This window comes from Malurus melanocephalus, unplaced genomic scaffold, assembly GCF_030028575.1.
Source record: "Malurus melanocephalus ecotype Western Australia unplaced genomic scaffold, MMel_1.1 scaffold_500, whole genome shotgun sequence".
Lineage (NCBI taxonomy): Eukaryota > Metazoa > Chordata > Aves > Passeriformes > Maluridae > Malurus > Malurus melanocephalus.
Window position 1 is genome coordinate 302,511 of NW_026623732.1, and position 12,929 is coordinate 315,439.

The 12,929-nt window shown below is 54.4% G+C and overlaps 1 protein-coding gene across 1 annotated transcript in view; it reads right to left on the reverse strand.

Annotated features, from left to right (window-relative positions):
- The window catches only part of EPHA8 (EPH receptor A8), a 52,912-nt gene extending 51,887 nt beyond the window's left edge, over window positions 1–1,025 (reverse strand). The window contains 1 exon segment of the mRNA XM_057381244.1: window positions 905–1,025. Within this exon segment, the coding sequence (XP_057237227.1) occupies window positions 905–989 (85 nt within the window). The 5' untranslated portion in view covers window positions 990–1,025.
- Between the last annotated feature and the right edge of the window lie 11,904 nt (window positions 1,026–12,929).

The following is a 12,929-nucleotide window of genomic DNA, read 5'->3' on the forward strand; positions in this document are numbered from 1 at the left end:
GAGATGCCACCACCTCGGTGGGGCAGGGACAGCGGCCCCGGGGCTCGCTGCAGAGGGCTGTGCCRTGCTGGCTGTGGCTCTCAAGCACGGCAGAAGGGAGGAAGGATGCTGCTGCCGGTGCCAAGGACATGCTCGGGAGAGGGAACAGCAGATCTCTGGCGATGAGGATCAGCAGACCTGGGAAGCAGCCGTGCCGCCGCTGCCAGCGCACAGGGAGGCGGGCGAGCTGGTGGGTGGCAGGAGCAGGAGCAGCACTGCCGAAACCGAGGGGGGCCCAAAACACCAAGCAGGGACACGGACAAGGGCCGGGGATGAGGGCAGCCGGCAGCTGGAGAGAGCGGCTGCGTGGAGAGAGCAGGCCTGACGTGGCTGACACCAAGATGTCGGGAGAGGATCCCCAGCTGCATCCYTGCTTTCCACTTCAGAAGTTTCCAGCCCTTTCTCTCACGAGAAGTTTCCCACCTGAGTGCCCTTTCCGGCTCCCTCCATCCTCTGCACACCTTCCCGTGCCCACCCAGTCGCCCCATCACACCCCACGCTGCTCGGCCAAGGTGCACGGCCCCGCGCTGCTGCCAGCTCCGGTGATGGGGATCGCCATGGCTCAGCTGGTGTCCCTGTACCCTCTGCAGCCACCCCTGCACGCTGCAGCAGAGCCCGGGCAGGGAGCTGCCAGCATTGCTGCACAATCAGGTTCTCCTGACCAGCTCCGAAGTTTCGCCTCTGGTGCAAAAGCTCCAGGATCAGCAAACTCAGGCAGGCAGGAGCCTGGAGCTGCGCTCCCCTGGGAGCACGGAGAAGCCAAGCCCGGCAGGGATAAGCCCTGTGGGCACATCCCAACAGCCACAGCCACCCCGCGGGTCCCCCCAACACCGCCCCGTCACTCCAGGGCCACCCCGGCTCCTACCTTCGCTGGTGGTGGCCGACAGGCAGGCAGCCAAGGCGACGACGATGGAGAGCGAGGATGTCAGATCCCCCTGTGCCCATGCCATGGTCCGGCAGGGCCACCAGCTGCAGGACGGGGCCACCTGGGTTGTCCCAGCAGCTCTGCGAGMGAGCTAGCTCTGCCCAGAGCTACGGCACTCGCCGGCTAATGCAAAGGCACTTTGCGCACATTGCTCGCAGCCACACGGGCGGGCGAGCAGGGAGGGAGCAGCCTGCCCGTCACCGCTCGCAAGCCAATGGGCTGGGTGGGCTCTGCAGCGAGCCCCCCTCTCCGCACCACACGCGTTCCCTGTACCCAGACCCGCCAGCCCGACCTGGGCTCCCGTTCCCCTCTTTCCCCCGCCCTCCCGCCCGCGGGATGCTCCAGCAGTCCCCTCCGCTTCTTGTGCACCCCGTTTCTCTGCGCTGTTCTGGCTGGCGGCGGTGAGAGATGAAGTTGGAGCCCTGCGGGGAGCTCTGCACTCGGTCGGGGTCAGGGGTGAAGGAGATGGGGTCACCCGTCTGTCCCGCTCCGCACAGAGAGGAGAACCCCTGGAAAGCACTCCCCTGGCATGTCTGAAGGACACAGGCAGGACACCCCCGTCCCCTGCTTTCYCTGTCACATCCTTCTGGGACTGACACTCTGCTCACAACTGACCTGAGGCAGTGGGAGCAGGGCACATCACAGCCAGGGCTCACAATGTCCTGTTTGCTGCCACGCTGGCCACCTGAGAGAGGCTCAACCCTTTCCAAAACAGCCCGGGGGGACACTACAGTTGTGCCAAGGCAGAAAGGCCGGGCACTGGGCAAAGGTGCCCTCTGACAGGSGCCTGGGGCTACCTGGGAAACACAAAGCATCCTTCCCACAGCCTCTGCATCCCTCCTGCTTGGAACCACCAGAATTGYCAAGCCAGGTGAGTTTAATGCTAGCCTTGCTCAGCATTAAACCCTCGACATCTGTCAACAGACCCCCTACAGCCACGGCTGCTCCTCCATCTAAATGCTGAACAATCACTAATACCTGCCCGTGGTAACCACAGATGCTGACTCCCACCCACAGCACATGCAGGCCTTTATTTGCCCCTTCAGGCACTCATGGCCAGTGTGTTGTGACTGCAGCTCCACCCTGCCACGGAAATGGCCCCAAGAGAAGGCACACAGGGCAGGATGGGTGTCTCTCTGATGTCTCTGTCAGGCCAGACCTTGGAAAAAGCTCATTGTAGCCTTGCTCAGTGGGGATAAGGAGACAGAGGGGTGTTGGACAGCCTTCACTCCACTCTGCATACCCTGGGTGCTCCCTGGAGATGCTGACCCCGTGCCAGGACACCCYGGGGTGCTGCCAGCATCTCCCTGGTGCAGGGGTAAGGGGCACTCCCCGCCCCACTCCCAGCACACAGCGACAACAATTCCTCATTCAGAAGGGATGAGGACTGTGCCTGCAGGGACGTGTCTGCACCACTCATCACCAGGACCTGGGAACGGCACAGAGCCTCAGGTCCCTCCAGGATTTTCCCCCTGCCTGCCTGGGAAGCTGTCCATCCAGAGGCAGTGCTGGAGAGATCCTGTCATCAGCGGTGTCACGGGACGGGCTCGCTGAGCAGCTTAGGTGGTGACACAGCTCAGGAGGACACCAAATGCTCCCAAGGCAGTGGGCAGAGGTCGAGCAGCGCTCTMGGGCCAGGGGTGCAGCAGCACAGTGGCCTTGGCAGTGGACATTGGAGCAAAGGGTCAGGGCTGATGCTCTCCCAAATCTCACCAAGCCACCAGGAAGCCCCAGGTGACACCACAATAGTCACACCCCTGCAGCTGCTGGGAAAGCAGATTTTCACCAGCTATCACATTGCTGCTCCAACCCAGCCATCCCCATGTGCTGAAAGGGCCTGTCAGAGCTCAGTGCTGCATCCTTCAGCTCTGTCCCCCAGTGCACAAGCAGAGCCAGGCATTCCAGAGGGACGCCGTTCACACTGCCACCTTCTTCACCCTGCCACCTTCACACTGCCACCTTCACACTGCCACTTCCACCTGGCCCTCGTGAGACCTCCTTGCAGAGCTGCCTCCAGCTCTGGGGTCTCCAGCACCAGAAGGATGTGGACCCGTTGGAGCAARTCCAGAGGAGACCACAGAGAGCCAGGCTGGAAGAGATGGGGCTGTTCACCTGGAGAAGAAAAGRCTCTGGGAAGACCTCAGAGCCCCTTCCAGGGCCTAAAGGRRCTYCAGGAGACCTGGAGAAGGACTTGGGACAAGGTTGTAGTGGACAGATAAGGGAGAATGGCTTCATGTTCATAGAGAACATTGTTAGATGGGATATTGGGAAGGAATTGTTCCCTGTGAGRGTRGGGAGGCCCTGGCACAGGGTGCCCAGAGAAGCTGTGGCTGCCCCTGGATCCCTGRMAGTGYCYAAGGCCAGGCTGGASAGGGCTKGGAGCASCCTGCTCTGTTGGATGGGGGGYGGAATGAGATGATCTTTAAGGTCYYTTYCRACACAAACAATTCTGTGATTCAGTGATCTCAGTCCCAGGATCTGGGGAAAGCTCTGGGAAAAGCTCTGGGAGGGCAGAAGCCAGCTTTGGCCTTTGCAGCCCTGAGTGACTGCTCTCCCAGTGCCATGCCCCAAGCCCTGCAGACCCTCAACACATCCTAACTACCCACATGGGCTCTCCAGGCCCCTGGTGCCATCCCAGCCCCAYGACAGGAGCCTGGCTCCTCCAGGTCTTGCAGAAGTGCCCAGAGCTATCAGCTGTTGCACCTCCCCACAGGTTTTGGCTTTGCTGTCCCCAACACTCCAAAGAAGCTGTGCTGGCTGAGCGCTATTACACACTGTAAAGCAGCTTTGCAGAAGCCAAGACACAGCCACTCCAGGAATGCCCCAAAATCCCTTCCAGCCTCTGAGATACACTGTCAGGTCTGGGGAGAGGGGATGGTGTGTCATGGGGTGCCTGCAAAGCTGTGGTAGGTGCAGCAGGATGGGTCCAGGTAACTCTGCACCACAACACAGTGCACACACACTGGGCACCAAAGGCTGGGGGTGAGGGGCAGCCATCCTGGTTTCCCTGGACATTTGTTTTTGTGGTCAGGATGTGCCTGGTGTGTGTAATCAGTGTGTGTGGAGAGGCTGGGCACTGTCAGAGGGGTGCAGATGGTACAGGGTCAAACACCCCTGGGGTGCTCCTGGCTGGGAATGCAGATCCATTCTGTACCAGGATCCGTGTGCAGCCATGGACACGGTCACCAGRCATCCCAGGAACCCCAAGAGACCAGAGGCAGAACCATGGAGGGCATCACACCAGGATCCCTGGCCCTCTCCCCACCTGCAGCCCTCCCCAGGCTCCCATTCAGGTCTCCCCCCACCTTGCTGAGTGCTGCTGCCTCCGTTCCTTGGTGAATCTCTTGCCACATCCCTCAGCCATGATCCCCCACCTGGCTGTCACCGASATGGGGAGGATGTTTATAAATGCAGCGGAGAGAGCAGAGCGCAGCTCAGGCAGGGAGGATCAGCAAAGGAGGGAAGCAAACCCGGGTTTACCCCATTGTAGCACTGCCCAGGTCACTGTGCATTCAGCAGRGAGGCCACAGCCTCCTCACTGAGCACCTCAGACCTGTGTGGTTGTTGCTCTCTGTACCCAGGCACTGCCCACTGCAGCCCTGAAAGAGCAAAGAGCAAAGAGGCAGCCCTGCCTCTGGTGTCCCAGCACTTCTCCAGCACATCCAGCCACTTCTGCTGTCCTGGAGCATTTGTAGGGCCACGTGCCTCAGGGTCAGGGCTGCTGGAGGCAGCAGAGGTGACAATCATCAAGGGAATGTCCCCATCCCCACACCCGTGCCATGCTGTGTTGGGAACCAGCAGAGCCAGGAGACCCTGCTGCAGTGGAGGAGGGGATGCTCAGAGCAGGAACAGAGCAGGTCTCTGTAACCTCTGACCCCTGCTCATCCATCTGTCCCCTGCTGTTCATCCCTTTCCCAGGAGGAGCAGAAAGCATGGCACATGGGTGCCCTCTCCCAAACCCTCTCCTGTCCCATTCAGCAGGAGTCTGCAGGAGGGGGACAAGGACAAGCTCAGCGTGCTCCTGAGCAGAGACAGTGCTGCACAGAGGTCCAGAATCCTCCTGGCAAAGTGCTGATCCCGGGGGGACAGGACTGCTGGGGTCCTTTCTCCACCCACACGGCCTTGAACAATGCTCTACCCATGTCTTGACCAGCCAACAGCYCTGAATCCAAGGAGATTTAAACCCTCAGGTTGAACAAGTCAGATTCCTGCTGCCCCCCTCCATCCTGGCTCTTSAGCAGAGCCCCAGAGGTCACAGGGCAGGAGGAGGGTGCCAGACCCATGCAGGTGACACAGCCCCCTCCACACTTCCAGGGGCTGTGGCATCACCCATAAAAGCTTGCATTTGGTGCCACAACCAATCCCTGTCAGCAGGAATTCCCAGGGAACTCCAGTGTGCCCCAGTAAGGATGGACAGCCCTTTGAACTGCCACCTGCTACATAAACCTGCTGACAAGTTGTCCACATCCATACAACAATTCACCTGGAGCAATCTGGGTGCTAAATCGCTGTAATTCCTCAAGMTGTGCCAGGGCTGGGACATTGCTCAGCTGCAATGTTGAGGATCACAGGGACCACATCTCACCCCCACCCTGACAGGCGTTTTTCCCTCTCCAGTGCCCTGGGTTTGTACTTTTCCTTTTATGCCAAGATATTCTTTCATCCAGGTGCTTTCCCTGCTTGCCCAATCCTCCTCGGGGCTCTCCAGTACTCCTATCACTGCCAGGGGAGCAGCCATCCAGCCAGGATYTTYCATSAGATGCCAGARRAGCCTTCCCCTCATCCTTCAGCAGRGTCAGATGGAGGGYKCTGCTSCCTCCTGGTTTTCACAGGMAGGTRCCCAGGTTGTTCTGTTAATGCCAGCAGAGAGGGCCAGTCCTTGGCATCGCTGGTGATGAGGTAAAACTGTGGGAAGCACTGGCCARCTGAGCAATCAGTGCCCAATTAACTCAGGTCAAGGCTGGGGAGGCTGGGCATGCCTCTCCTCCTTGTCATTATCAGAAATCCTGTGTATTAATATCCTTTATATTAAAAAAAAYAATCTTATCATAATTTTTCCTCATTGAAAGAGACAGTTTGGAATTGGAATTGAGACAAATACAAGCCAGGAGCASCGGCTGCAGAAGGGGAGAGTTTAAGAAAGGCCTTTTGGTAATATCCATCGTTCCCTTATCAGTGAGGATATTAAACGTATTGAAATGCTAAGCAGCTCTTTAAGGGCTGTCTCTGATTTTCATTAAACAAGCAGGGGATGAGCAGGAGGGAAGGGGATGCAGCACTGTTCTCTCTCTAAGAAATTCTGATTGCTGGATATTAACAGCATTAATGTCCTTTTATCCAAGAGCGCCGGGGTTGCACTTGCCTTCTTGCCTATTTTGTGTCTTGCTGAAGTGGAACTAAATCTCTGCTGCCTAACATGARCACACAGAGGCTTTGGAGCTCTTAGGGGCCAGGGCTGTACAGAGATGCACAGCAAAAGTCTCCCAGGGACCATAAACTGGGCCCCAAATCTCCCAGTCCCACCTTGTCTCTGCTGCCCAAAAGGAGATGTAAGCTCRTGCTTGGCAGGGCAGTCTGGTCCTGAGAGGAGGTGGGGATGAGCAGTCTGAGGTTTCATCCAAAAGAAATGACCCCAGCAGCCCCAGGCCCAAGGTGGAAGCACCTGAGGGATGGTACACCCTTGAAATGTCCCTGGCAGCCAGTCCTGGTGATCCCCAGCATGGAGAAAAATGCTTCTGTGCCCTGCTTGAAGTGGGGTCTGGGGAACACAGGGCTCTAATGACCTCAGCAACCATCCCTCAACTTCCCAAATGGGGACATTGCCATGGAAGTGTTGGGGGAACCAGCACAGCAGGTCTGGGGTCACACAGGGCACAGCAGAAGCTTTGGGCTGCTCTGCAGAGGGACTCCAGCCTGTGTGCAAAGCTGGCATGGCACTTGCAGGATCTGACACCCAGGCAGGGCGGGGACAGCCTCTGATTTCTCTACATTTGACCCAAGCAATGATGCTTTGCTGGCTGGAGAAGCAGAGGTACAGCATGGTCAAGCCCAACCACTTCAAAGACACATCACAGAACAAAAGCCATGGATCAGGGGCTAAAACAGAACAAGAGCCACAAATACAYCTTAGTCCTCTTAATATCTCTCCTTTGTCTTCCACTTTCTAACCTTGGCGTGCCTGGGGCTCTGCTCAGAATGGTCACAGTGGCCAAAGGCTCTGCTGCAGTAGCCATGGGCCTCCAGAAGCTGGGGCTTGAGAGCACCCAATAATAACAAATACCATTGCATTTGTGAGAGACAGCAGGAGGAGGAAGGCAGGTAATCCCCATCCAGTGCATTTGGAAAAGAATATACACAGGGGCAACCTCAGTGCTCTCTAGAGAAGGGCTGGCACAAACAAAAATTAGCTGGAGCTAATAAAACAGGGGCTGCCACGAGCCCAGGCAGCACGGCGTGTGTTTAACCCCAGTCTCCAGAGCCCAGCAGCTCTGATTTGCCAAAGGGAATGGCTTTGTGGGCTGAGCAGGTGGTTTGAAACGCTCTGACTTTGGGAAAACACAACATCCCCGCAGGACAGCTGAGTCTGCAGCCCATCCCACCCCAGGACCCAGCATCACCCTGCTCTGGGGCACCCCTCTCGTGTCTTTGGACCTAGCTTGTGCTGCTTTCCTCCCCATTTATTCCACACTTTTCTCCAGCCCCTTCTGTCCTTTCTCTTTCCTTCCTTGTGCATGGTTTGTTCTGTCCTGTCTCTGGGGCTTTATCCCACACGGACAGATGAGCAGCTCTGTGCCTGCCAGATGGCTGTGGCACCTCCATCCCATCCCCTGCCACCCATCACTGCCTCCTGCATTCCCAGAGCCTCTCACTGCTCCCACAGAATCCCAGAACGCTCTGGGCTGGGAGGGACCKTAAATCTCACCTTGTTCCAATCCCCTGCCAGGGCTGGGATACTTTCCCTTAGCCCAAGTTGCTCAGAGGTTGCTTTGCTCCAGCTCAAGCTCACCCTGCCCACACCACCAGGCTTCTCCAGCAGCAATGAGACAAGTGTTCTCCAAGGCACCCAAAACCTTTGATATTTTTGCTGTGGGATACAAAACCTCCACAGGATCAAGTAGGGCACTTCCATGGTTGCTTCTTCTTGTGGTTTCTGGATCAAAATAATCAAGCCTGTGTTCTTCAGTGTCATGAAATGCAAAAGAAAGCAGGAGAGCCACAGCAGCCACCTCCAGAGTCCTGCAGCTTTTCTTGGAAGTACATTACAAAGCAAGAGCCCTTTAACATCCCCAGCCTCTGCCATTCCAAAGCTAAAGATCTCTGTTTGCTCCCAAATCACTGTGCTAAGGGCAAAGATGCAASAGGGSCAGAAAACACCTCCAGCCCCATCTSAGGCATCCCTACACAGCCAAGAGAAGGCTCTGATGCTGTTGAAACTGTCGGCTTCACTTCAAGCACATTGTTTCTGCTGGAAGTGGAAATCTCAAAGAGACTTAATTACAGAGCTGGGCAGACCCAGACATAATCCTTTTGAAAGCTGACAACGAGATGCTGTCCAAAATTAATTTTCATGTTATAAAAAAAAAAACACAAACAAAGCTGCATTTAAAATGGGACGAGTAATGGGAGAACAATAGTGAAACAAGTGGGAACAGCCACAGCCACTTCAGAGCCCWGGAAGGGTTTCCATGTGCAGAAGGAGGCACTGGTCAGGCAGGAGCTGGTCCCAGAGAACAAAACACAGGTCCTGCTCACCTGGGCTATGCTTTCTCAGAGCTCTGTCTGTGTTACCTTCCACTTYAGGGAATTTGGGAACAGGCCATCAGTGTGCAAAGGTGGGGCTGGCAATGGTAAAGGACAGTCCCAAGCCACGATTTTCTCCTCTGGTTTTGGTTACACATCCCGGAATCCCCAGCTGCAGCTTCAGGTTTAATATTTGCTCTCTCTGATGACAAAGTTCAGCTGTAGCAGGGACCATGCCACCAGCTGGGTCTATTTATTACCCAGCATCRTTCTCTGTGTACGCAGTGTGGAGCCAGCCTCCTGCCCAGTAGCATTCCTTCATGTGGGATGTTGGATGCAGGAATATTTGGGAAGATCTGGAGCTATGCACCCAGCCCTGGCTATTGCAGAAAGTTATAAATAACCAGGTTACCTTGGGTAACCTTTCAGAATTGCAGCCTAATTTCTTCAAACATCCATCCCTCCACCTTGTTTCACTGAGATTTAACTCCCTGTGSGGTGTGAGGGGTCAGTGAAAAGACCTTCACCAGTTCARGGGTCAGCAGAAGATGAAAAAACAAATTGAAATTTCATAGAGAGAGTGTATTCAATTAATACTGTCTCAGGAAATAATTAACAKATCCACTTGGAAATTGTCCAGAATATAATCTATGTTTTAACAGAAGGTGGGAAAGGTCAGGGAGGACACGGTATTTCACACAGAGAGGACTCAGGTCTGGCACTCAGATGTAGACAAAGCCCAGCCTGTGGCCTGGAGATGTGGCTTTGCTGCAGGGAGCACCACGTGTGACCACACTGTCACCGTGACCAGAGCAGGGGAGATGCCACACATCTCAGAATCACAGAATCACAGAATCTCAGAATCACAGAATCACACAATCACACAATCACACAATCACCAGGGTTGGAAGAGACCCTCAAGATCTTCGAGTCCAACCCACGCCCAACACCTCAACTAAACCACGGCACCAAGGGCCCCATCCAATCTTCGTTAAACACATCCAGGGATGCTGACTCCACACCTCCCCAGGCACACCATTCCAGTGCTTTATCACTTTTTACATAAAAAACATTTTTCTAATATCTCTTATGGAACCTGGCCAGCTCAGGTGAGCAGGAGGCTGTTGGCTCTCCCAAAGGTCAGTACAAGCAGTCTCAGGCACACTGAGGATCAGGAGCTGTTCAGCAGCCACCAAAAAGCCAAGGCTGGCAGGGGCTGGCACCACTGGCTGCCATCCAGAGCCACTCATCATTAAACCAGCACGATGCCACTGGGCCATACCCCAGCTCCAGGATCACACACCAGCTGTGCCCCTGGAGAGTCTTCAAGGGCTTCACCAAACTGTTGTGCTGCTCCCTGTTCAGCTGAAGACAGGAGCAAAGGCTCACCATGCCAGATTCTAGCAGCACTTTTCCCCACACCATGTTTTCAGACATCAAGAAATTTTCCTAGCCTGCAGCATGGGGGAAGTTTATTTCTCCCTTGGTTTGGGGAATTTGGGCTGAATTGAAGTCAAGTGACTTCAGATGGGAATCCCAGATATTGCAGAGCCTGAGATAAGTGCCCAGGAGCAGGCAGGACAGACAATCCCCTGTGATCTTCCTCTTGCTCTGATTGACAGCAAGCTGTCTCTAATTTTTAAATATATACATTTTTTTCCCAATCTGTCTTTGGAAACAATCTCTCCATAAGGCARAGTAAACAGAGCTCCAAGCAGAGTTGATTTAGTCACTCCAACTTCCCCATGGCTGTTCTCCTCTCCAGTACCCCATTTTGGGAAAATTGCAGCAAAGCTCCTCACTCACTGCCAGTAACCCTGGCAAGGGCTCTATTGTGCTGTATGAGGTCTCTTGGGGCACCAGACACTGGCAAGAACCCACCCAAGGCTTTGGTCTGTCTGCAAGGCAAAACTCTGTCTCCTGCTTGGACACCTCAGCCCACCAAGGCACCACCCCTAGGTCCATATCTTCTTTCCAAGCTCTCTTTGAAAATATTTCTCAACAGGATAGTWATTTTCCTTCCCAACAGTGTGTCTGGGATCTCGAGGTGCCCTAATTTAGGGAATAGGCTCCCTTTGAAGGCAGCTCAGTGGCACTTCTGTCCATGCCATGCCCTGAGGGTCTCTCATCCCAATCTAGGCACTGAAAGCTTTGCAGTAGACTCCATGCCCTGCATCCCTCTCATCTGGACACGCAGGAGGACATTCCCTAACACGTTTCACTCCTTTGGTCCCCCAGTTGCAGCACTCAGGTGCTGATGTTAGCAGAAACAGGTCCTTATCTGGTCAGTGGCACACTTAGGTGATGTTCACAAGTCTCTTCACCACTCTTGGAGACAGCTCCTTTTGTAGAGATGCTTTCTGTTTTGCTCTCMAATATCTGTATTCAAAGTAAAGCAAGTTGCCTTGACCTGGATATTTAGAGCCCKTTTGCCTTCTGCAGCTGCTCTTTCCTTCCCTGCTTTGAAGAACTCATCTGAGCTAATAGCATGGGCACTTTCTTCTTTATCCTCCCCCTGCATCTGCTGATGCTCACAGGCTCTTGCATTTGCTGCCTGTCCCGACTGCGGGCGCTTTGCTTTCGGTGCTTATCAGAGCCCGTGCAGCATCCAGGTGCTGTGCTGGCTTCATCCCTGCCCTCAGATCTGCTCTCATCTCTGCCACGGGTCACTCTGCTGGTGTCAAGTGTTTTCAGCCGTGTTTATGAAGGCTCCACATCGTTCTGCCTTCAAAGGTGTCRCTCTGGACCGGGTGAACTTGTGCTGCCTGGCAAATTCTAATTGCTGTGCCYGGCCTTAGCTCTGCAACCAGACCTTGCTCGCTGCCTCTGCCTCCCCTCTCAGCTTCCTGTTCTCCAGCCACACATCAGTCACCAGCTCTTCTGAGATTTCCCTTTCTTTCAGTCCTCTCTGATTAAGCCATGTCTTTTATATGTTTCATTTTTTTCCCATGGTGTTCCCACATGCCTCAGGTTTCTGTGCTGCACTCCATAATTAGCTTYCTCAGCCTCAGTCAACTGAACACTACCAGAGAATTCAAACGCTTCAGAACCAGCCAGTGTCAAAAATAAGGCCTTGACACCTYCGTTTTTACCACAACTTACTGCTTCCAGTGTTTGTGAGAAAGCTTGTGGAAGCTGTCTCTCCATGGCAGGGAACTGCAGCATCCCCCTGCAGACCACAGCAGGCAGAGGAGCAGCTCAGGAGGACAAACACTGAAGAATTCAGCAGCACAAGGAGCCAGAAAAATCACCTGTGCTGTGGGGTAGAAGTGTCACCCCTCTCTCTGTCCAAAAGGATTTAACCCCCACGTTCTGTGGCTCCAGCCCCTGCTCCAGCCTTTGGCAGATGGTGCACTCCCCTTGAGCACAGAGCCTCACGCAGCAGCTCACCCTTCTGCAGGGCTTGGAGAGACAGATTTGGTGCCAGCAATGTCTCTGGAGGGTCAGATGTGGAAACCCAGAATCACTCTGAAGTTTGGATCACACTTGAGGTGTGCCCCAACCTCAGAAAGAATAGAAATTCTTCTCAGCTTTTCCCAAGCTCAGCTTGTCTTGGTGTTATTTCAGGTGCCTTGGACAGGGAAGGTGRGTTGCACCAACCAGGCTGGTTTTGTGGTGCCAAAATCCCATCAAAGATGTTGCCTCCAGAGCTGAGGCCCATGCAAGTGAAGTGTACCAGGCTCTAATCAGCCAAGCAAAAATCTGATCTCCCTGCTTCTCTGGGAAACTGAGTTTTGCACAGTAAACCATCTACAACACGACCAAGCTTGAGGATTTCCAGACTRTATTTTTTCTCTACCCAGAAGAAAATACTGCTGCTCCAGAAATTATTAACTATAATTACTGAAGAGGAGAGAAGGGGACAGAGAGGACAGGACTGCCTTTGCACAGCAGATGGAGACCTCGGTTTTGTTCTCTCATTTGCTTGCCGGTTTGCTCCCCAAGTCTTGCCTTGCCTCAGTGTCCAGGCAGATTTCCTGGCCAGTCTACCACCTCAAGCTCTTCCACATGCACATTACATGGAATGCCCTTGTCTTGGCCCAAAGGGCTGGAAAATTATCTTATACACTCCCAAAGRCACTGAGTACTTCCCATGCAGGAGAAGAGAGAACATGACAACCTACACCCAGGAGTGGCAAATGTCCTAAAGAATGGGCCCCAGTCTGGCACTGGGGTCTCCCACAGCGAGGACAATTTCCTCAGTGGACATGTCTGAGGAGACAAA